Source organism: Anarhichas minor, unplaced genomic scaffold (genome assembly GCF_050575085.1).
Source record: "Anarhichas minor isolate MPS153535 unplaced genomic scaffold, ASM5057508v1 ptg000031l, whole genome shotgun sequence".
In the NCBI taxonomy this organism is placed as follows: Eukaryota; Metazoa; Chordata; class Actinopteri; order Perciformes; family Anarhichadidae; genus Anarhichas; species Anarhichas minor.
In genome coordinates, this window is record NW_027466477.1 from 3,415,949 (window position 1) to 3,439,128 (window position 23,180).

Sequence of the window (23,180 nt, forward strand, 5' to 3'; positions counted from 1 at the left end):
ACTTTTGATTTACAAATTTTATTTTCCCGTAAAATTTATTGAGTTTTGTTTTAATTTTGTATAGACAAGCTAGCAGGGCAACTAGCTAATAAAGCCAGTAACATATCCTTAATTTACAAATTAAGTTTTGTTTCGACATACTAGCAAGCTAGCTAACTTTCAAGAAAACGCTAACCACCTTACAAGCTAGTAATGGTGCTGTTATATAGCTAGTTTTTTAGCAAATGTACGGTGCTGCCTTTAATCACAATGGCACAACTTTTTGACAATTTCTAACGTGACATTTTCTCTTTATGTAGTTCCACGGCTCAGCTAAACTCAGTTTAATAAGACTCAACTAGCTAACTGCTACCAGAGAAGACGGGAAAGAGATAAAGTCAGTCATACATCACAGCTGAGTATGTTAGCATTAACTGAAAACAGTGTAAAGCAGCACAGTTTCCATCGTAGCAACAACACCATCTGTAGCGCGTCACTGTATTTTTAGTTACGTTTTGCATTCTTTAACAGAAATTTGGACGAATAAAGTCAATTCTGTTGAGCGAAAGAAAGACGCAAAATAACGGTAGCTATATTGGTAACGGTAAAAGTAAATCTTGGCAAGTTTTACAATTGCGTTTTGGAACGTATAATTCAGATTATTTGTCGTGATCTCAATCTTAATTAAATCAACTAAAAAGACAGATTTTGTGACAGTCTGGTCATGAGTTCTTTATTATGTTACAAAATATAGATGTTTTCAATCTTGTGCACACGTTATTATCTAGTTTGCACAAAATCCGTCTTGTGCAACGTCATCGTAACAAGATTATAATTCATGGCAAAACAAATTTTGGCTTATAAATCCTGTCATATATTCACAGTTGGTGTTGCTGCCAAAGTAAGAGCTTCACACTTTCCATCTGCAGAAATACAAACTGTGCTTCAGGCTTTACAGTTTATCTTCACTTTAACACTTTTTTGATCTGACTTTTATGTATTTTTTACTTCTTTGACTCTTTCCAGTTACACACAGTGGTTTCAGAGATGTCTTGTTTGATTTTGCGTGCTCATTAGCTTCGGAGAGCTTCACCACATAAATATTGTGTGAAACCAATATTACGAATATATTTCACAGAAGAAGAATCATTCAGCCTCCAAGGAGATTTGTGGTTTAGATAAACAAAATGTGGTTGCAGCTTCTTAACTAAACTGCCTGTCTTCAGGAGTTCTCCTGTTTCTTTATATTCTCTAATGACAATATGATTAAGGTTATAATCACTCTATAGCTGTACATTATATTAATACAACTAAAGTTATTACAATTAATCAACTGACATTGAGTCTACTGCTACTTACTGTACATATACAGTCACATCTGGACAGAAATCTACTTCTGTTAAATACTTCTATAGATTTATTTTGTTCAAACTCTGAAGCTTATCCATACTGAGAAGTTACTTGTTACTCTTTTTTAAGTAAAAAAGTTCAGTTGCTGAATATTAACTATGAAATCTGTGAGTGATAAGTGCTTGGTCAGCAGGATGGAAATGTGATCCTAACTGGACCAAACTTGAGGCGATCCAGGACTTCCTCCCACCGCGTGCAGGCTGTAAACTTTAAACCTCCTTCAGTCTCCAGGTTGATCTGCAGCCCGTCAGCGTCGCTACGAAGCTCCACGAGTGAGCTCACAGCCGGCTGATGGAAAACAAAATGGCCTCCCAGATAGCAGCAGGAGGCAGGTAAAAGGCAGGATGCTGATTTTTTTTTAGGCGGGTCGGTCAGTTTCCTCCGTCTCTGGAGGACGGACTCTCAGAACGACCGTCCTTTGAGCCACCTGATGACTTCTTCTGCTTCTGCTTGGACTTCCTCAGCATCCGAACCTGCAGACACAGCAGATGAACAAACGTTGTGTAAATTAGTAAAGATAAACTACAGAGTTACACACCAAACTACAGATAAACGACAGAGATACACACCAAACTACAGATAAACTACAGAGTCACACACCAAACTACAGATAAACTACAGAGTCACACACACCAAACTACAGATAAACTACAGGGTTGCACACCAAACTACAGATAAACGACAGAGTTACACACCAAACTACAGATAAACGACAGATAAACACACCAAACTACAGATAAACTACATAGTCACACACAAAATACAGATAAACTACAGAGTCACACACCAAACTATAGATAAACGACAGAGTCACACACCAAACTACAGATAAACTACAGGGATACACACCAAACTACTGATTAAATACAGGGTACAGTACAGGTATACTCAGAATATACTAAACTACAGATTAAGGACGGGTATACTCAGAAGATACCAAACTATGGACAAACAAGAGGTATACACAGAAAATACCACAATACAGATAAATCACATTTTCACATGAAAGGCTATAAAAAAAGAGAAGTAAATGAATAAACAGGAGAAGAAAAGGGACAAAGAAGAAGAAAGGATAGGAACGAGGATAAAGACAAAAGACAGAAAGTAAAAGAAAAACCAACAAAAACACAAACTACGGGTGCCCTTCGGGGACAAACCTTCGGTCCAGCAGCAGAGATGATGATGTGTCCCGGCGGTTGGATCCACGGTTCTCCGTCCACCTGGACATGTATGGGTTTGCTCACCGTCAGCCTGATGTAGTTCCCTTGAGCAATACGGATCCCTGAGCGCAGACCACTCTGCACCTGGCCCTGCGTGCACACACACACACACACACACACACACACACACACACACACACACACACACACACACACACACACACACACACACACACACACACACACACACACACACACACACACACACACACACACACACACACACACACACACACACACACACACAAGGTTGAAAGCTCTGGAAACAGCTAAAGAGTCTTGAGTGTCGTGACTTATCTCACCATGTGGACGACGCCGGTGACGCCGACCACCTCCAGCAGCCCGTCATCGATGCTCGGTTTCCCATGGCGAACATCGACCTCTGACCCCCACAAGTCAGCACCAGAACCCCAACTACACACACACACACGCACGCACGCACACACACACACACACACACACACACACACAGACAGGAAGGTGAGTGTGCGGTCATACTGACTGTGGGTGAGGAGTGTGATGTGTGTGTGTGTTACCTGGGTATGTTGAGGAAGATCAGCCCCTCTATGTGAGGTAACGGGACGTTCTGAGCGTCCACCTGCAGCTGCAGCTCTTGGTGGAGACTCCTGGTCCAACTTATCTTCTGCAGGCCGACCTTCACGTACACCCCTTTGTTATGGAACCTTTGGGATTTGAATAAAATAAAGGTTTTAATTTGCAAATGTGTCGGCTCCGTCTGAGCGACCCCCCGAATGAGCTGTAGCTTTACCTGCTGGTGAATTTATCAGGGTCGTCCTCTCGGGCCTGGTGGAAGTCGAGGCTGACCTCCGCGTCGATGCCCAGACCGAAGTAGTTGTTCATCTGCACAATCTGAGACACAAAGACGCGTTAAAGACCGTTTCACCTCAGACAATTGTAGATGTGTAGAACACACATTTCCTGTTAACATTTTTAACAATGGACACTGTTTATTTATTAAGTATCGTGGTATCATGAGTATCAGGGTCACTGTTAGAAAAAAATACTAAGATAAAGTAGCATTATGAGAAAAATTCATGTTATCTGGCCGCCCTTAGTAACTGGTTTTAACATATGATTAATTGTTATATCTATTTTAATCTATTATAATTCATCTCGTCATTTATTTGTTATTTATTTTTGTACAAATCTTAACCTAATTGGAAATGTTAAGTTATTACATTTATAATAATGTATGATGTTTATTTACTAATTATCATGGAGGAGTATCAGGGCGAAAAAAATACTAAGATTGAGAATAAAGTATAATAAATATTCAGAAAATTAAAAAGTAGCATTATGAGAAAAATTCATATTATCTAACCGCCCTCAGTAACAACAACCACTTTCAGCACATGTTTTGTCAGTATCATTGTTAAATATATTTAAATTTTTAAAATGTATCTTTTTATTTATGTTTAATTAAACTTCCATGCAGATAATGTGTAAAATATGTTGCAAGATCCACCGGTTCAGTGCTGTTACATCGTGAATGCACTTGCAGATTTGCACATCATGGAACCGTTAGCTTGTTTTTAGCAGCCTTGAAGGACTGTAAGCTAACGGGGAGAATGGATTTGGACTGTTTGCCCCGTCTGTCCTGCAGGACCTGGATCTGGACCAGACCTTGGGAGGCTCCAGGAAGCCGTTGTCCTTCCCGTCTTCAGAGATGTCCTGGGCGTCCAGCAGGATGGTCCACCGGTCCATCAGGACCTCGTCTGCCTCGTCCACAGAGACCAGGATGTGGTGGGGGTTCTCGCCGCTGTAACCGGCTCCCCAACGCAGGACTCGAGACAAGTCATTCCCTGTCGAGACGGGAAAGACTTTAGTACCCGTGGACACTGAACCTCAAAACCCCGGCAGCACGTGTCAAGTCAGTGAGCGTCGGTCTGACCTGTTCCCAGCGGTATGATGCCGATGGGCGGCTCACGACACACCAGTTTGTGCCGGACGGCCTCCAGCACTCCCAGCACCCAGCCCACCGTCCCGTCACCCCCACAGACCAGCACCCGAAACCTGGGAACCTCCCGGAATGTGTGGAGGCTGGAGCAGAGAAGACGAACATCAGACACATTGAAAAAAATCAGAAATCACAGTTTAAAGGCCTGAAGACTTCATGAAGAAAATAACATGAACTTGGCTCGATCGGCGCCATTAAGAGTCACCATGTGATGATGACATCAGAGGTCAAAGGTCACAGCTGCAGCTTCTACTTCCCACAGACTGTATTTAAGAAGTGGACGTAGTCGTCGTGACGTCATCCGTTGGTTTGTGGACTGATGTTTTTGAAGCCTTGAGTTCAGCATTTTGACAGTCGCCATCTTGGATTATGGCCGTCGCCATGTTGTTTTTTTCACAACCAGTGAACAGGAGGTGACCATATCTGGACTGAGGAGGAGTCACGTAGAGACGGCGTATACGTCTCTGGTAGAGACCTGTCAATCACTGTGTAGCCCCGCCCTAAAGCATCCCCTGCTTTATGGTCTGTTTGACTCTAAATGGACCATAATGTACTAAATGAACATCATGCTGTATTGAAGAAGACTTGAAACTAGAGATTGAGACCATAAACTCATGTTTACAATGTTTACTGAGGTAATAAATCAAGAGAGAAGTAGAGTCATTTTCTCATAGACTTCTATACAACCAGAGGAGTCGCCCCCTGGTGGACACTAGAGAGAATGCAGCTTTAACACATGAAGCTTTGACTTCACTCGGAGGTTGCCGCCTATCTTAACTGAGGAAAAAACAAAGTAGAAAAACTGGATGCAAAATATGACATTTGTGTTAATCACATAGAAATAGAAAAAGAGTAGAATCATCAGGGTTTTACCGGAGCTTGTCTTGCTTTGTCTGTTATTAAAGGTGCTTTATAAATAAAGTTATTAATTGACTTTCCCATTCAAATCAAAGTAGAATTAAGGGTTTATTTTACATCGTATGGTTGTATGTTTCAGTTTAGGTGTAAGAATATTTCCTTTATTGACATTTTGTGAGTTTATTTTGTTCTATTTATCAGACGTAGCGAACTCGCCGCTCACAACGCAATGCATCCTGGTACTTGTAGGCACAGCCGGCAGCAGGAGAGATCAATACTTCAGTGTGACTACATTTACCATCAGAACCGATCAGACAAACACAGAAAAAGGTGGCGAGTTCTCCCTTTAAATGTGCAGCAATAAATAAAAACCTCCTGCCTGAACTTCCTGTAAACATTCCATCGTCATCATCATCAACATCATCATCATCATCATCATCGTTGGTTTCTCTCACCCAGCCAGCGGTCCTCCGTTGGAGATGTCAAAGACCTGATGAGGGTTCAGCAGCTTCCTGAAGCCGTAGAGGAGCTCTCGGCCCTTCATGCCGCCGCTCTTCGGGTTCACGAACACGAGCAGAGGACAGACGTCTTCTCCCAGATCGTTGTTCTGACAGACAACAACTACAGTTACTCATCTTACCAATAACAACACATGAACGATTAAATAAAAAACCTGTGTGTCAGAAACAGCGTTTGTAGTGTCATCAATAATAATTATCTTGATATATATATATATATATATATATATCACATTTCATACAGACTATGTAGCTCAAAGTGCTGTACACATAAAAAATAAAATAAAATCTGAAAACCTTTTACAGATAAAATAAATAAAAGTGGACTTACTTATTGTGCACTTATATTTTAAGAGTAATGAAACAAGTTCAACAGATGAATAAAAACTGGGAAACATTTTACATTAAAAAAAAAAGATAATAATAATAATAAATAAATAAAAATGTTGAGACATAAAAGTGTTTAGATACATAAAAGATGATTTGAAAGATGAATTGATTGTCACCTCGATCTCTGGAATAACGAGGGACGTGAGTGTCTTGTTGTTGACGGTCGTGTCTTTAGCCAACATGTAGATCCTCTCTGCTTCAGAGAAACACGAGATCTGCAACGCCACCGCAGCTAAACACACACATATATACACATATATATACAGTATATATATATATATATATATACATATAAGTACACATCTCAGGTACTTGTGCTTTACTTGAGTACTTTCTTCTCGTGCTACTTTATGCTTCTACTGGACTTCTTTTATCTGACAAACTTCACAAATTAAAATTTTTACCTGCAAAAAAAAATGTAATATTATGATGTTTAGTTGTAAATTAAACTCTCCGACAGTGAAAACTAACTAAAGGAGAGGAAAGCAGGAACACATATTTCTCTTAAGAATTATGAGATAATTTAAGGCGATTCAGGCTTTTTTACAAACAATTAAGGATTCAAAAAAAGTCCTTGTTTTAAGGAGTTAAAGCCAAATAAATGTCACGTTGAGAAATGTTGAGAACACCTTTTAAGAGACACTTTCAGCCCCTCTGCTACTTTTTAAGAGAAGCAGATAAGATAATAATAAAATAGAAAAAGTTAATTACTAGAACAAAATATTAAATTAAGAGTACAAATATGAATTGCATAAGAAGTGAAACTAACAGAAGAGCCTGATAGAGAATAAAATAGAAAAGTTATATTTCACATAATGAAAGTTATATTTGACATGATATAGAAAGTATTATTGCACATGATGATGATGTCAGAGAGGCCCCTTAAATCTCACCTTGACTGGTGTAGACGTGGCTGACGGTGACCAGGTGACCTGCAGAGACAGAGAAACAGGAAGTAAGGAGGTGTGTCTCAGGTGAACGTGTCTCAGGTCGAACGTGTCTCAGGTCGGACGTGTCTCAGGTCGGACGTGTCTCAGGTCAACGTGTCTCAGGTCAACGTGTCTCAGGTCAACGTGTCACAGGTGAACGTGTCACAGGTGAACTTGTCTCAGGAGAACGTGTCTCAGGTGAACGTGTCTCAGGTGAACGTGTCTCAGGTGAACTTGTCTCAGGTGAACTTGTCACCGGAGAACGTGTCTCAGGTGAACGTGTCTCAGGTGAACGTGTCTCCGGAGAACGTGTCTCAGGTGAACGTGTCTCAGGTGAACGTGTCTCCGGAGAACGTGTCTCAGGTGAATGTGTCTCAGGTGAACGTGTCTCAGGTTCAACTTGTCTCAGGTGAACGTGTCTCAGGTGAACGTGTCTCAGGTTCAACTTGTCTCAGTTGAACGTGTCTCAGGTGAACGTGTCTCAGGTGAACGTGTCTCAGGTGAACGTGTCTCAGGAGAACGTGTCTCAGGTCAACGTGTCTCAGGTGAACGTGTCTCAGCTGAACGTGTCTCAGGTCAACGTGTCTCAGGTCAACGTGTCTCAGGTGAACGTGTCTCAGCTGAACGTGTCTCAGGTCAACGTGTCTCAGGTCAACGTGTCTCAGGTCAACGTGTCTCAGGTGAACGTGTCTCAGGTCAACATGTCTCAGTTGAACGTGTCTCACTCACTCTTGATGCTCAGCTGTTCCTGGATCAGCTGGACGTACTCATCTTTGGACAGAAGGGGGGTCAGACCTCCGATCAGCAGGCTCACCTGCACCGCTGGCTTCCTGTTCTCCACCACATAGAAACGAGTCTGGTTCATCTGACGCACAGACACCTGGAAAAAAATCAATCAATCAATCAATCATGTTGATCTCCTGACCTCCTCCTCCTGCAGGAGTTCAGTGTGTTACATGTCCTCATACCTTCCTGATCTCGTGCAGCTTGTCCTGAATCTTCTCCTGAGGACTCAGTGTCTGTCTCTGAACTGGAGGACAGAAATGGAGACGTCACAACCTTCACCGATGAGTCATCATCACACACAGTTTTCATAACTTCATTTAAGTTTTCTTCATTTTTTTACACATTATGGATTTTATCTAACAACGGCAAGTCATACAGCAGAGACTTCAGAGGGTTTTAAGGGCCATAATAGATTTAAAAAATAGATAAATAAATATAAAATATAAAATATAAAATATAAAATATAAAATATAAAATATGAAAAGTAAAATAAAATAATAAATAAAAGTTTTTGTGTGTCCTTTATTCTTGACGTCAGCGCTCACCTTGCTTGCTGCTCATGTAGACCTCCATCAGGCTGAAAGTGGACGCGTCTTCCTCCTGAAACAACACACATTATTTAGTTCACTTCACACTGTTTTCAGGTGAGGTGAAGCGGCCATGAAGAGTCGACCAGGTATTTAAAGTGTGACTTTAAAAAAGGGGGAAAAAAGCTGTAAAAAAAACACAGTTTTAAATAAAGAAACCGTTTATATTGTTTAACTTTTTATAGACAAATACAGCATGAAATGTAAAAAATGCAGCTTATATATGTAAAGTGACTTTATACCAATTTGTTTTTGTGACTTTTTAAATTCCATGTGTGGCTGCAAATTAGTGACAATATTAATAATTTACAATAGTTCCAATAAAATGTGTCCGAGTGAGTTACCTCACTGGTTATGTTGCTATAAATAAAAACATAAAAACATAAAATCACCCGTCTGTGGAGCAGACCGAGGACCTCGGAGACGACTGAAGCTGCTGAGCTGTTTCTAGAGACGGAGACGGAGACGAAAGCTGCTCCCGACCTGAAACACACAGCCAGTGAGACCATCAACACACTGGGAGGAGAACCAGTACATCTGAGCCCAATGAAAGGGGTCAAGTTCCTCACCTGGGCCGTCCCGCGTACACCTGGATGACCTCATTGTCTCTGGGTTTGGCCCTCAGGAGCCAGGCGTCGCCGCCGTCCTTCAGGGAGCTCCGGTTGTCGGTGCCGCCGTTGCGGTTGAGGATGTCGTCGCTGTGGAGACGCTGCACGCCACCGACCTCCTGCAGCTCGAAGTCCTGAGAATCATCGGGGAGGAAGAAGGCCCTCAGAGCCGCCTCCTGCAGGACGACACCGGTACAGCGTATTATTAAAACAATATATATACATATATATATATATTTACTATAATAATGTCATCTATCTGCTTTGTTTTTACCATGTAAAGCGCTGTACAAATACAATGTAATTTTATTATTATTATTATTATTATTATTATTAATACAAATACATACAATTATTATATTAAATTCACCTCAAAATAAGACATGTAATTAAAAGGATTAGGAATCACCAATCGGACAAAGAACAATATTTAGTTTCGTATTAAATATGAAAGTAGATTCACAGAGATTTAAATAGAGTTTTAGTCTTCAGAAACTCTTTGGCTGCCTTTACTTTGATCAACGTTCTATTTTAACATATTTTGTATTAGAATAGTTTAATTATAAACCTGTAAATCAAAACATGAATTTAACTATTTTCTCCTCCAATCTCACTGCTGTGATGTTAAATTCTCCATTGAATTACTTAAAACCAGCTTTTACAGAATTATAATTACCTGCTTTTATTTTGAAAAACAAATGCCTATTCCTGAAGTTGCCACTAGAGATCCTAGATGTAGATAGTAGTAGTAGTAGTAGTAGTAGTAGTAATAGTAGTAGTAATAGTAGTAGTAGTAATAGTAGTAGTAGTAGTAGCAGTAGTAGCAGTAGTAGTAATAGTAGTAGTAATAGTAGTAGTAATAGTAGTAGTAGTAGTAATAGTAGTAGTAATAGTAATAGTAGTAGTAGTAGTAGTAGTAGTAGTAGTAGTAGCAGTAGTAATAGTAGTAGCAGTAGTAATAGTAGTAGTAGTAGTAGTAGTAATAGTAGCAGTAGTAGCAGTAGTAGTAGTAGTAGTAGTAGTAATAGTAGTAGTAGTAGTAATAGTAGTAGTAGTAGTAATAGTAGTAGTTGTAGTAATAGTGTGTGTGAAATGTTTTTGGGAAGCTCTCACCACAACTTCCTCATTCTTTGTGGCTCTCATGATGGAAACCAATCGGAAGCCGGCGCGTTTCACTGCATCATCACCGTCAAACACCTTCAGAAGCTGTTTACCTGTGAGTCACACACACACACACACACACACACACACACACACACACACACACACACATCATTATTCATCTCTTATGACCTGTCTGGAGGTCTAACCTGACTCTAGAGGTCTAACCTGACTCTGGAGGACTAACCTGACTCTGGAGGTCTAACCTGACGACTCTGGAGGTCTAACCTGACGATTCTGGAGGTCTAACCTGACGACTCTGGAGGTCTAACCTGACGATTCTGCAGGTCTAACCTGACGACTCTGGAGGTCTAACCTGACGACTCTGGAGGTCTAACCTGACGACTCTGGAGGTCTAACCTGACGGCTCTAGAGGTCTAACCTGACTCTGGTCTAACCTGACTCTGCAGGTCTAACCTGACTCTGGAGGTCTAACCTGACTCTGCAGGTCTAACCTGACTTTGGAGGTCTAACCTGACTCTGGAGCCGCCGGCTGACCCTCTTTCGGCGCAGCAGCAGACTGATCCACATCATCCGAGTTATCTGAAAAAAAACACGGAGTTCTGTGAGTCACCAAAAACCTGGAAAAACTTTACGATATATATTTTTTGTGTTATTTATTATTGTTACTTATTTTGGTTTATGTACATTATATTTTGAATTTGCACTTTTCTGTTTTCATGTTGACGTTTCCCCTCATTGATAATCTTTATTGTTTATATTTTGATATATTTAAATCAATAATAAGAGCTCCACTTCGTGCTGCACATTCTCCCTCAGAATACATGAAGTTCATCTTATTTTAATGTATTTTAAACTTAAAATTTTTTCACAAGATATTTCCTACAATGTAATTGTCCTTATCTTCCATTCTTTAAACGACTTAAAGGGACAGTACACCTGCTCCTTGTAGAATCTCACTCTGCAGGTTTTCTTTTGGTTTAATTAACTTAAATTTGCAAAATAAGTTTTTCTGAAGTCCTCCTTTAAATCTGTTGAAACTTGCAGGAACTGGTCTGCAAGTCTAGAGGTCTGTAGGTCTAGAGGTCTGCAGGTCTAGAGGTCTGCAGGCCGAGTGCAAAGACTCTAAACATGTTTGTTTAAAAACGAGCCTCACAAACAAAGTCGTTCACATCAGAGAATTCGTGAGAAAATTTTTTTGGGGTTTGGGCTCAGATGAAGAAGCGAAGCTTTCAGGAAATGAGCCGAGTGTTTCTGCATCACAGAGGATGTGGTCTGGAGCTCTGTGTGTGTGTGTGTGTGTGTGTGTGTGTGTGTGTGTGTGTGTGTGTGTACCCAGGTCCTGGCTGCAGCTCTCCATGACGCGGTAGCAGTGCATCTTGCTGAAGTTTCTGGAGTCTAGGCGGACGCAGGCCGGATGCAGCATCATGCAGCGCAGACGTCCCAGAGTGCACTCTGGTGGCACGCTGAGGTAGCACGCCGCGTGGCTCTGCAGAGACGAACAGGAAGACACAAGAGACATGAAGACTCGTTGATAGAGACAAGAAGACTCGTATAGAGACATAAAGAGACATGAAGACTCGTATAGAGACAAGAAGACTCGTATAGAGACATGAAGAGACATGAAGACTCGTATAGAGACAAACATCATATTGTATTTTGACACCATGAAACCAACCAGGACTCCTGAAAACTACCTGGTCCAGGTTTTCCTGTCTGTCAGTTAGTTTGTTATGATGAAACACAAAATGATTTATATATAATTTACAGGTCTACAGGTCTGCAGGTCTAGAGGTCTGCAAGTCTAGTGGTCTGCAGATCTAGAGGTCTGCAAGTCTATAGGTCTGTAGGTCTTGAAATCTGTAGGTCTTGAAATCTGTAGGTCTAGAGGTCTGCAGGTGCAAGTCTGCAGGTCTAGAGGTCTGTAGACCTGCAAGTCTTAGGTCTGCAGGTCAAGAGGTCTGCAGGTCTTCATGTCTGGTCTGATGCAGTTCAGCTGGTCCTCACCGTGATGCCGCACCACTCACACCTGATCCCCGACAGGACGTCAGATGAGCCGCAGGAGCGCCGACACACATCACACCTCGCCGCTGACGCCAGGTTCCCCTCCCTCCAGTGGTGGTGAAACGTATCCTGCAGCAGCAGAAAGTAGATCCCAAGTGAGAGGTTGTTAGAGAACTGAGAAACAATATCAATGAGCATCAATGCTCTTCCTTCGTCACCACCATCATCATCATCACTCTGTAGTTTATTCTGACTCAATCACACACACACCAAATGTGGATTCATCCGCTGCTGAAAATAGTCCCCAACAAATGCACTATTTCCTCCTGTTTGTTTGATAAAAACTACAAAGACCAGCTGTTTTAGGGAATTTTTGATAAAACCACATATGTGTGTTTTTAAATATTGACGTCTCCAGTAGAACCAGTAGAGTAGTGGGTTTTAGAGCTGAGAACCAGTCTGAACCAGTCTGTTTCTGCTGCTGGTTTTCTGTCTGACAGCCATCAGCAGCTCTACAGGAGCTTCACACTATTGATTTTTAATCAGCGTCTGTCAACCGATCAATCAGCCACACACACACACACACACACACACACACACACACACACACACACACACACACACACACACACACACACACACACACACACACACACACACACACACACACACACACACACACACACACACACACACACACACACACACACGAAGTCTTTGATCAGAGAGTGTGGGACCGCTGCAGGTGTCAGGTGATCAGTCAGACTGTTTAATAACACTCAATCACATTCATTGATTGGACTAATATTATGCTGTAGATCGTTTGTCAGTCGCCATTTTGGATTACAGCCGTCGCCATCTTGTTTTTTTCGCAACCAGTGAACAGGAAGTGACCATATCTGGACTGAGGAGGAGTGACGTAGAGACGCCGTATACGTCTCTGGTAGAGACCTGTCAATCACTGTGTAGCCCCGCCCTAAAGCATCCCCTGCTTTATGGTCTGTTTGACTCTAAATGGACCATAATGTACTAAATGAACATCATGCTGTATTGAAGAAGACTTGAAACTAGAGATTGAGACCATAAACTCATGTTTACAATGTTTACTGAGGTAATAAATCAAGAGAGAAGTAGAGTCATTTTCTCATAGACTTCTATACAACCAGAGGAGTCGCCCCCTGGTGGACACTAGAGAGAATGCAGCTTTAACACGCGAAGCATTGACTTCACTTGATATATTTGATATTGTCCACACAGAGATATTTGTCTTTTACTGATATGACACATAACATATTATAATTATAGCTGCCTTTATAGAACGCAACATGTACTAAAGCACACACAACCACACACATTACACAACCAGACAGGAACAAGCAACCTATTGCACATCTCAGACATTACATCATGAATCTATTGCACAACCAACACAACTACTAGCAACAATATTTAAAATTCTTATGGAGGTAGACAATGAGTCCATATCATCCATACTAGAGCTGGAGGATATGTCTCCTTCATTTAATTAATCTCAGTTTGTAATAATCAATTTTATTATTTTTTTTTAGACCTAAAATATATTATGTTTCAAACATGTTTCAGTTTTCCTGCATTTTGCAGAAAAAAACAAATGAAATTGTATTAAATCTTTTTTAATGGTCCTGACGGGTGAATTTACAAAGAATAGATTGTAGCTGCTGATGAAACCGCCATCTGTCTCGTCTCAAAGGTCTGATTAATTTCAGATATTAAAGTGCAAACACAAACATTCCATTATCCAAACCGCTTATCCTATTCAGGGTCGCTGGAGCCGATCCCAGCTGACATTGGGCGAAGGCAGCGGAACACCCTGGACAGGTCGCCAGTTTATCGCAGTGCACCAAACACAAACATAACGAGTGACATTTGATAAAGTACAAATGTAGAAACAAATGTTTTAATAAAGGAATTGAAACGTGACCGAGTTAACTATCTCAGTCCGTCAGTCATCATCGACTCTCTGTAGTTTCATGAATTAGTGATTGGTGGTTGATTGGTTGTTGTAGAAGTGCACATTATTAAGTTGGATCTTCTTTTAGAGACTCTACGGTAGTTGGTTCTCACACTCACCTGCTCCAGAGTGCCGTCCAGGTGAGGACTACGACAGTCTGCACAGCTGAAGACGGCACAGTCAGCGTGGACATGCAGCTCACACACTGAAACACATACAATAAAATAAATAAAATAATCAACAAACGGACTCTGGTTCTTTCATCCTGTTTAAATTAATCTCAAATAAAAACTATAATAGCTAAAGCGTTCCTTTTTTTTTTTCTCTGGTCTTTTCACTTTAGGAAAAATATGTTTGTGAGTTTCTTCATTAAACTTTTATGCAAAAAACATGCCAATTTCTTTTGTATTTTTTATTATTTACGACACAATTTCAATACTTTTTTTCCCCATTATTATGGTTTATTGACTTGCATAACGTTCTGCTTTTAAAAAACATGTCACAATAAAAAATAAAACCACGAATGTAGCTACTGGAGGATCGTTTCTGTTGCAGAGTTCAAGGGAAGGTTTAATAAGCAGACATGTTTTTAATTTAAAAGTCATGACTTATTATTGATGTGTATTTGAGTTGTACAGGTTGAAAATGATTGAAATAAACGAAATTAATCTCTCTGCAGGTCTGACTCAGTTCTCACAGAATGTTTTTATTGGTTTATGATTTATAGATAATAATCCGATGCTGGTTGAACTGGTTTAACTGGAGGATGAAGCTGGTTCTGACCTTCGCAGCGCAGCGCCGCGTTCCCCTCCGTCTGTTTCCTGCAGACGCAGCAGAAACGTTTCTTCTGGCTGGCGGGTCCGAAGCAGTGAGCCACGGGAACCTGCAGGGGGCAGCGAGGAGACTCGGTCAACACGCCTGAAGCTAACGCTAACGGAAAAAACACGACAACGTGTTGATCCTAAAGCAGGAAGAACTCAGTGAGAGGATTACAACATGTTAACACAACTAAATAAAACATTAGCAAGGAAATAAAACCGTAAACACAACAGTTTAAAAAATACCAAGAGTCTTGTTTTTGTACATATTTGGTCAAAATAAACCACATTTAAATGGACGACAATAAAAGATCAGTAATTAAAAAAAGCTTTTTAGAACACTGAGCTTTGAGTGAATAATGGCTCCAGAGAGGATTAGGATTATCTGTAGGTCCTGAATGTGACAACAGCGTTACTTAAAACAACATGACATGTTATACAACAGCATGACGGGTCAACATAAAGCACCAGGTGTCGTGGGGGGGCCACAGCCCGGGTGCCCGAGATCTGAACTGTGAGGGCCGGCAGCTGGTGTTCACCAAAACACATGAAGATATTAAGAAGGCAGCGTAAAGGAGGAGTCAAACTCACCATCAAATAAACAGATAACTGGCCTGTTTAAATATTTATGAGTAACACATAAGTATAAGTGTAAAAAAAGGGTTAAAACATGTTTTTATTCCCCAAAATACAGTATTTAAATAGTGTTTTATTTTGGCACAGTTACAGGAACACAAGTATCTTAATGCTACAATTGAGTTCTGCAGGAATCCTAAAAATAGTCCTAAAACATGACTCAGCATTTTTTCACTTCCTGTTCCCTCATCTTGAAGTTGATGTGTTTATTGAATGTGGAGGATAAAGTACAATATGTACCTCTGAGATGTAGTACAGTAAAAAGTACAATATGTACCTCTGAGATGTAGTACAGTATAAAGTACAATATGTACCTCTGAGATGTAGTAGAGTAAAAAGTACAATATCGTACTCAAGTAAAGTGCAAGTATCCTGCATTAATACTTAAATTGAGTACTTGAGTAAAGTGTGTGAAGCTCTTAAGTCCTCGGGTCTGATCACCCGTCCTCTCCGTTACTTCTCACTCATGCTCGTTGGCAGTTTATTGATCGGTGCAGCAGTTAATCCGGTTTATTGATCGGTGCAGCAGTTAATCCGGTTTATTGATCGGTGCAGCAGTTAATCCGGTTTATTGATCGGTGCAGCAGTTAATCCGGTTTATTGATCGGTGCAGCAGTTAATCCGGTTTATTGATCGGTGCAGCAGTTAATCCGGTTTATTGATCGGTGCAGCAGTTAATCCGGTTTATTGATCGGTGCAGCAGTTAATCCGGTTTATTGATCGGTGCAGCAGTTAATCCGGTTTATTGATCGGTGCAGCAGTTAATCCGGCTCAGTGATCGGTGCAGCCGATCAATAAACATGAGTTTGTTTTACTCACCCGGACCAAAGATGGAGTCATGCAGGAACAAGCTGAGCGCAGGGTCTTCAGGCATTTCTCGTGACACATGAAGTTACACACTGGAGGAGGAGACAGAGAGGACAGTCAGACACCACTGAGCAAGGCACCAACACTGTCAGGTTGTAGGTTCGATTCCCCACAGATCCACTATACTACTGACCTGAATGTTACTGTTTGGTTGGGTTAAAAAAAATAAAATAAAAAATAAAAACAGCCCAGATTTCATGCTTCATGTTGGCTGTTCTTATCATGAGGAACTGGTTATCTGATGTCCTTTTTACCCACAATGCTGTGCAATCTGAGGTTGGTTGGATTACATCACCTTTATTGCAATCTATGACTCACAGTCAAAAGGAATAAGAACTAAGAGAGGGACTAAAAATGGAGGCAAACTAATTCTACACTCAGTGAATAAAGTCATTGGTTTGTTTTCAATTTTTAACTTTGTGTTGAACATAATTTTCTTACTTTGTTGGAGACATTTTGGACAAAATAATTGCTCGTACTTCAATGACTAGAAATACAGACGTCAAACGACAGGGTTTAAATACAAGACCAAGACCTTGAGGGGTTTAGACCGAGACAAGACTAAGACTTTGAGGGGTTGAGACCGAGACAAGACCAAGACTTTGAGGGGTTTAGACGGAAACAAGACCAAGACTTTGGAGAGGTTGAGACAGAGACAAGACCAAGACTTTGGAGGGGTTGAGACAGAGACAAGACCAAGACTTTGGAGAGGTTGAGACAGAGACAAGACCAAGACTTTGGAGGGGTTGAGACAGAGACAAGACCAAGACTTTGGAGGGGTTGAGACAGAGACAAGACCAAGACTTTGGAGGGGTTTAGACCGAGACAAGACCAAGACTTTCAGGGGTTTAGACCGAGACAAGACCAAGACTTTCAGGGGTTTAGACCGAAACAAGACCAAGACTTTGAGGGGTTTAGACCGAGACAAGACCAAGACTTTGAGGGGTTTAGACAGAGACAAGACCATGACTTTGAGGGGTTTAGACAGAGACAAGACCAAGACTTTGAGGGGTTTAGACAGAGACAAGACCAAGACTTTGAGGGGTTTAGACAGAGACAAGACCAAGACTTTGAGGGGTTTAGACAGACAAGACCAAGACTTTGAGGGGTTTAGACAGAGACAAGACCAAGACTTTAAGGGGTTTAGACAGAGACAAGACCAAGACTTTGAGGGGTTTAGACAGAGACAAGACCAAGACTTTGAGGGATTTAGACCGAGACAAGACCAAGACTTTGATGGGTTTAGACAGAGACAAGACCAAGACTTTGAGGGGTTTAGACAGAGACAAGACCAAGACTTTAAGGGGTTTAGACAGAGACAAGACCAAGACTTTGAGGGGTTTAGACAGAGACAAGACCAAGACTTTGAGGGGTTTAGACAGAGACAAGACCAAGACTTTGAGGGGTTTAGACAGAGACAAGACCAAGACTTTGAGGGATTTAGACCGAGACAAGACCAAGACTTTGATGGGTTTAGTCCTTGAACTGCAACAACAATCCTCTCTTCTGTTCACGTGGTCAACCACCAAGTACTGTTTTTCTTTCTGTGACAGTAGTCAACAGTTTCCTGCAGATAAAATCTCATTTAACCTTTATTTAAACACAGAGATACACTTTGAGGAACAAGAGGTCTGTTTTAAGATGACACCACATGTTCACAGAGCTCATTGGAGCGTTCATAGTTATCAGTACTGATTATGAAATGACGGACAAAACTACCAAAATAAAAGCCCGGTTTTAATAAACTGCAGTTATCCTGTAATTTGTGAAATGTGCAGCTACATTTCTACCATTGAAAGCTGTGATAATAAAGAGATTTAGCGTTTTATTTATAATATACAGTATATATATATATATATACAGTATATATATATACACAGTATGTATATATATATATATATATATATATATACATACAGTATATATACATATATATATATACATATATATATATACAGTATATATATATATACAGTATACATATATACATACATATATATATATATATACAGTATACATATATATATATATATATATATATATATAAAATATTCACAGCCAGATGTAGCACTTTGATGACACCACATGTTCGTGTTAATCCAACTCCACAGTTTAAAGAAGGAAACATTACGTAATCCAGCCGAGCAGCACTTTTCTTGTTGTTGTTGTTGTTGTTCTGCAGCTTTTAATGCATCTGCTGCTGTTTGATGATGATGATGATGAAGGTGGTCATGACACTGCTCGCTGCCACACAAACACGCCTCCTGTTGCCATGCCAACCCAGAGGAAGTAAATCACGACTTGACTGCAGCTCTGATGGTGGACAACCAGTGTGTTACTGGGCAGAGTGGAGTGTGTGTGTGTGTGTGTGTGTGTGTGTGTGTGTGTGTGTGTGTGTTTTGGAGGAGGTTGTCTTGGATCTGCTCTTCAGTTCGCCTGTTGAATTCATGATTAGGTCGTGGCTTTGTGAGATGGAAAGAAAAAAGGGGAAGGAAAGGAAAAGGAAAAGGGAGGAAAGGAAAGAAGGGGAAAGGAAGGAATGAAAGAGGAGAAAAGGAGATGAAAGTAAAGAAAAGGAAAAGGGAGGAAAGGAAAGACTAAGAAAGGAAAGAGAATAAGGGCAAAGGAAAGGAGATGAAATTAAAGAAAAAGGAAAAAAGAAAGAAAGGAAAGAGTAGAGAAGTAAAGGAAACAGACATTAGGAAATGAGAGAACAATAGGAAGGGACAATAATAGAGGAAGAGGAGGAATGAAAAAAGGATGAGTTCCTGGTTTCTCATTTTTGCTGCAGAAGATGATAACACTTTTAGTTCAATGACCCAAAACAAGTTTCAACTGAGCCCGATCCCTGTGATCTAATATGTGATCCAGTCTGTGATCCAAGTCTGTGATCCCAGTCTGTGATCCAGTCTGTGATCCCAGGCTGTGATCCAGTCTGTGATCCCAGTCTGTGATCTAATCTGTGATTCAGTCTGTGATTCAGTCTGTGATCCAGGCTGTGATCCAGGCTGTGACCCAGTCTGTGATTCAGTCTGTGATCTAGTCTGTGATCCAGGCTGTGACCCAGTCTGTGATCCAGGCTGTGATCCAGGCTGTGATCCAGGCTGTGATTCAGTCTGTGATCCAGTCTGTGATCCAGTCTGTGATCCAGTCTGTGATCCCAGTCTGTAATCCCAGTCTGTGATCCCAGTCTGTGATCCAGGCTGTGATCCCAGTCTGTGATCCCAGTCTTCGATCCCAGTCTTCGATCCCAGTCTGTGATCCCAGTCTGTGATCCAGTCTGTGATCCAGTCTGTGATCCCAGTCTTCGATCCCAGTCTTCGATCCAGTCCGTGATCTAGTCTGTGATCCAGTCTGTGATCTAGTCCGTGATCCAGTCTGTGATCCAGTCTGTGATCCCAGTCTGTGATTCCAGTCTGTGATCTTGTCTGTGATCCAGTCCGTGATCCAGTCCGTGATCCAGTCCGTGATCCCAGTCTGTGGCCTAGTCTGTGATCTAGTCTGTGATCTAGTCTGTGATCCAGTCTGTGATCCAGTCTGTGATCTAGTTTGTGATCCAGTCTGTGATCCGAGTCTGTGATCCAGTCTGTGATCTAGTCTGTGATCTAGTCTGTGATCCCAGTCTGTGATCTAGTTTGTGATCCAGTCTGTGATCCGAGTCTGTGATCCCAGTCTTGGATCCAGTCTGGGATCTGGTCTCACACCCAGCTCCAGATCGGAGGTTAAATCTGTCCACTCGGTTACTACACTGTTAACATACGTCACCTGACAGGAAGGAGACCCCCAAACACACCTGGTCCAGAGTCACCTGAAGCTCCACAGGCTGCAGTAACAACCAGCCAGGCTCGGTGGTTCAATTCCCACTAAGTGTGCTCTTATGTGGGCACGAGTTCAAGTTTTTACTATAAATAAGTAATGATTTACTATAAATAAACACACATGTTTAAGTTAATGTAGTCGTACCTTCACACAGGAAGCCCACGAGCCCCCAGATGAAGTCGCTGCAGCTGTGGCAGTAGGTGGGTTTGGTCAGGGTCACCCTCTTTAGGCAGTGGCCCGGTACGGAGCTCCGGTACTTGTTCCGGAGACCGGGGGACTGCTGCGCCCTCTTCTTCCCGGCCAGGGGGCTCGCTGTCTGGCAGTCCGCGGAGTCCGGGTACGGCGATATGTCCCTGCCGGAGTCCGCCATGTCCTCTCACACACACACACACACACACACACACACACACACACACACACACACACTCAAAAACTCAATAATTGGGGGGTTTCTATTGTGCAGGGGGAAAAAAGAAAAACCTGGATCTCTATAAAATGTCCCGCCAGCGCGACATCCCCCAACCCGGCGACAGCGCGCCGTCCTCGGCGTGTTTATCCCGGAGCTCCCCCTGTCTCAGAAGCTAATCCAATCCATGTCCTAAAAACACAGAGTAGGCAACCGGGTCACGATTTTGCAATTCAAACGAGATTAGTTCTCCAACACCACCATCTCCACCACCGGCTGCTGGACCCAGCGGTGCCACCCAGCGGTGCTGCCCGGCGGATCTCTCTCTCGCTCTCTCTCTCTCTCTCTCTCTCTCTCTCTCAGGCCGGAGCTCTACTCTGAAATATTAATCGTGTGAAACACAGAGTTCCAGGAGATGCAGTAATGATGATGGAGCGGTTTTCAAAACCTTTTTCGACGTCGCGCCGACGTCCACCATGCCGGAGATCAGAGTCGCTCCGCCCGGAGACAGCGGTGCCACCCAGCGGCGCCGCAAACAAACCCCGGTGGAGAGGGCGAACGTGCTCGGGGCGCTTCCGGAGCTCTCTCCGCTTAAAGGAAAGCCGAATGAATAAGAGATGAACTATATCGATCCCGGTAAGAAGCTGGATGTTGTGTCTGAAGTGGGATGTTATTTTTCTCATGCAGCGGTGAAACCCGCGCGTACGGACACCGGGGATAAAAAACGCGAGGCACCGGGAGAGGAAACGTCCAAAAACATTCGCTGCAGCTTTTAGAGATTAAATGTTATTCAACAAGTGTGAAGAGGGGGGGGGGTGCTTTCATTTTGGGGTTCCTTCTTCTTCTTCCTTCTCAGAGGGCTGATTCTTCTTCCGCGTCAGAGACTCTCCAACACTGATTTACTCCTCCTCCTCCCTCCCCTTCATCGTCTCCTTCCTTTATTCCCTTCTTCTCTTCCTCACCACTGAGGGTCCTCTGAATCTCATTAAATGAATGAATGATTCATAAACAACCTTTTTTATTCCGTCACATATCCTTCCTCTTTTCTTTGTGTATTTCCTTCCTCGTTTCCTTTACTCACTTCCTTCCTCACTTTGTCTCTTTGTGTTGTTTTAAGATTCTCTGAGGACATGTAAATAATGTTAACAATAATAACAGGAAGAAATAATTATTTGAATGATATAAATAATATATTAATAATAATACCAATGCTATTAATAATAATAATATTAATAATAATCGTAATAACAAATATAAAAAGCTAAAAAATTGATAATTATACAAGAGCATGGTACATGAGAGTGACATCAGACTGATGATACGATTAAATAATGGAACTTTAAAATGTAAAAGTCAGTGAAATATTAATATAATTTAGTTGATGTGGTGAATAATAATATAGTTTGAGATGTGAGGAGGTTGAAAGTTACTAATATAACATAATATATAAATAGTACAGATATAACATATAATAGTATTGTCACAGTTCAGCTCCACACCCTCCTCACTCTTATTGTCAGTCACTCCCTCCTCATCAGTCTAAACTCCCTTCACCTGTTCACTCACCTGCCTCTGATCAGCAATCAAGCCCCTATAGACTCCTGCCTCCCAGACACATTTGCCAGATTGTTCTTCGGTTCTATGCCAGACTCTCCAGCACACTCTCACGGACTGATCTCCTGTTACCGATCCTGCCTGCCCCTGTTCTACCCGCCTTGCCTGACTCCCGGTAAACCCACCAGCCTTCTGATCCTGACCCTGTTTGAACTCTGCCTGCTATATTTGAAGTTAGTAATAAAAGCCAAAGATCTCTGGAATCCTGTGTGTTGCATTTGGGTCCATATACAACCCGTTACAAGTATGACACACTCTCATATGTGATAACATTAGACATTTATTTTTATTTGGTTGATGAACAACAATCAGAAACATTTAACAAATAATTTTAGATGTTTTTTAAGCCAATTTCTGCTCTTTAATTTCTTCATTGTTATATTTATATACATTGTTAAATACAATTTTATATATATATATAATCAATGTTATTGTCAGTTTTCCAGTGTACATGATCTTCCATCACACATACTTCCAGTGTTGGAAGAAGTACTTTTATAGTAGTAATACCACCGTGTAAATTCTACTTGAGTAAAAGTACTGACTCAGTCTCAAATGTCTCAAAATCACTGGCGGCTGGTCAATAGTCTGGGGTGCTGGAGAAACTGCCCAAAAGAGGCGGGTCTATGAAGCAATGTAGC

The 23,180-nt window shown here is 41.5% G+C and overlaps 1 protein-coding gene across 1 annotated transcript; it reads right to left on the minus strand.

Annotated features, from left to right (window-relative positions):
• Positions 1-696: 696 nt before the first annotated feature.
• Positions 697-21,887, minus strand: dgkq (diacylglycerol kinase theta). The gene is made up of 23 exons (XM_076105331.1): positions 20,664-21,887; positions 16,653-16,732; positions 15,163-15,262; positions 14,499-14,584; positions 12,393-12,518; positions 11,721-11,874; positions 10,899-10,967; positions 10,377-10,477; positions 9,225-9,439; positions 9,048-9,138; positions 8,614-8,668; positions 8,251-8,312; positions 8,012-8,162; positions 7,247-7,285; positions 6,470-6,585; positions 5,901-6,052; positions 4,522-4,670; positions 4,254-4,432; positions 3,379-3,479; positions 3,146-3,292; positions 2,912-3,023; positions 2,547-2,699; positions 697-1,862 (listed from the first exon to the last, which is right to left on the minus strand). Exons 1-23 carry the CDS (start codon positions 20,887-20,889, stop codon positions 1,761-1,763), a joined length of 2,766 nt encoding a protein of 921 aa, XP_075961446.1. The 5' UTR covers positions 20,890-21,887; the 3' UTR covers positions 697-1,760.
• Between the last annotated feature and the right edge of the window lie 1,293 nt (positions 21,888-23,180).

What these genes read in the sequence shown, in the direction of transcription:
- dgkq (XM_076105331.1), bottom strand. Translation starts at nt 20,889, where the DNA reads ATGGCGGACTCCGGCAGGGACATATCGCCGTACCCGGACTCCGCGGAC. An exon ending in GCCGGCGGCTCCAGAGTCAG is followed by an intron (nt 10,478 to 10,898) that starts GTTAGACCTCCA and finishes TGTGACTCACAG; the next exon opens with GTAAACAGCTTCTGAAGGTG. An exon ending in CAAAGAATGAGGAAGTTGTG is followed by an intron (nt 9,440 to 10,376) that starts GTGAGAGCTTCC and finishes GTCGTCCTGCAG; the next exon opens with GAGGCGGCTCTGAGGGCCTT.